The 1112-nt window shown below is 63.9% G+C and overlaps 1 protein-coding gene across 2 annotated transcripts in view; it reads right to left on the reverse strand.

Moving 5' to 3' along the window:
- The window catches only part of DPP9 (dipeptidyl peptidase 9), a 38865-nt gene that overhangs the window by 3832 nt on the left and 33921 nt on the right, over positions 1–1112 (reverse strand). For both annotated transcript variants that reach the window (XM_045300091.1, XM_004714357.2), the window contains one exon: positions 284–589. In XM_045300091.1, the coding sequence (XP_045156026.1) occupies positions 284–589 (306 nt within the window). The remainder of the gene's footprint in view (positions 1–283; positions 590–1112) is intronic.

A 1112-nucleotide genomic window follows, 5' to 3' on the forward strand; every position in this document is an offset into this window, starting at 1 on the left:
TCCCACCCTCTGCCGCCACCTCCTCATCGCCGCCGCCGCCCCGGACCCTTGGACAGTGCCGGCCGGCCAGGGCCCCTCCCCGCGCCTCTGCACACCGCGCCCCACCTCTGCCCCTCCAAGGCCGGTCCTGGGCTCAGCCTGCCACAGAGAGCTGCCGGTGGGGTTGGGTGCCGCCGCCGGATGCCGTCCTGGGATCAGCAGCGGCGGGCAATGAGGAGGGGGGCTCGTTCCCACGGGGCCACTGTGGGGAGAAAAGCCACATGGCAAGGCCCCAATCAGGCACCTCCCCGTGGACAGGTGGACTCCGAGGGGCTAGGAGGCAGCACGTGGCTGAGGCCCATCTGGGCGGGACCCACCTTGAACACCTGCGGCCTGTGGATCAGCCCCATCAGTGAGAGGAAGCCCCCGTAAGACCAGCCATGGATGGCGACGCGACTGAGGTCAACAAAGCCGTACTTCTCAGCCACGAACTTCAGGCCCTCCACCTGGTCCTCGATCTCCACCTGGCCCTGAGGACAAGGCCGCACGGCTCCGGCACCTCCTCTGGGCACACCGCCATGGCCGCCCACCCCGGCCCCGAGCCCCAGCCCTCTCTGGCAGACCCCACCTGATCTCTGGGGAGGCCAGGGTGCTGGGCAGACACAGTCCCATCCCTGCCCACCCCACCAAGGTTCAGTGACTCTGGGGAAAATCCTGGCGCCCTCTGGGCCTTAGTTCCCCGGTGTGAGCAGGAGCCCAGGCAGAGCGGACTCCGGGTTGGGAGGACACAGGGGGTGGAGGGGTGTCCTGCACTCAGAAGTCTGGTCCATGCTGAGCCTTAATCCACAGGTTTAAGTACCACCAACAGTGCCATGTCTCCACTACCTCCACCATTATAACCATCATCATCACCATGACGAATGTCACTACCATCACCTCCATTACCACCACTTCCACCACCATCACTATTACAACCACCACCACCACCTCCATCGTCTCCACCACCACCATTACCTCCACCTCCTTCACCACCATCACCATCACAGTCACCACTACAACCACCACCATCACCTCCACCACCATTACCTCCACCTCCTTCACCACCATCACAGTCACCACTACAACCACCACCA

Source organism: Echinops telfairi, unplaced genomic scaffold (assembly GCF_000313985.2).
Source record: "Echinops telfairi isolate 266 unplaced genomic scaffold, ASM31398v2 ScPeMD7_7459;HRSCAF=8497, whole genome shotgun sequence".
Taxonomy (NCBI): domain Eukaryota; kingdom Metazoa; phylum Chordata; class Mammalia; order Afrosoricida; family Tenrecidae; genus Echinops; species Echinops telfairi.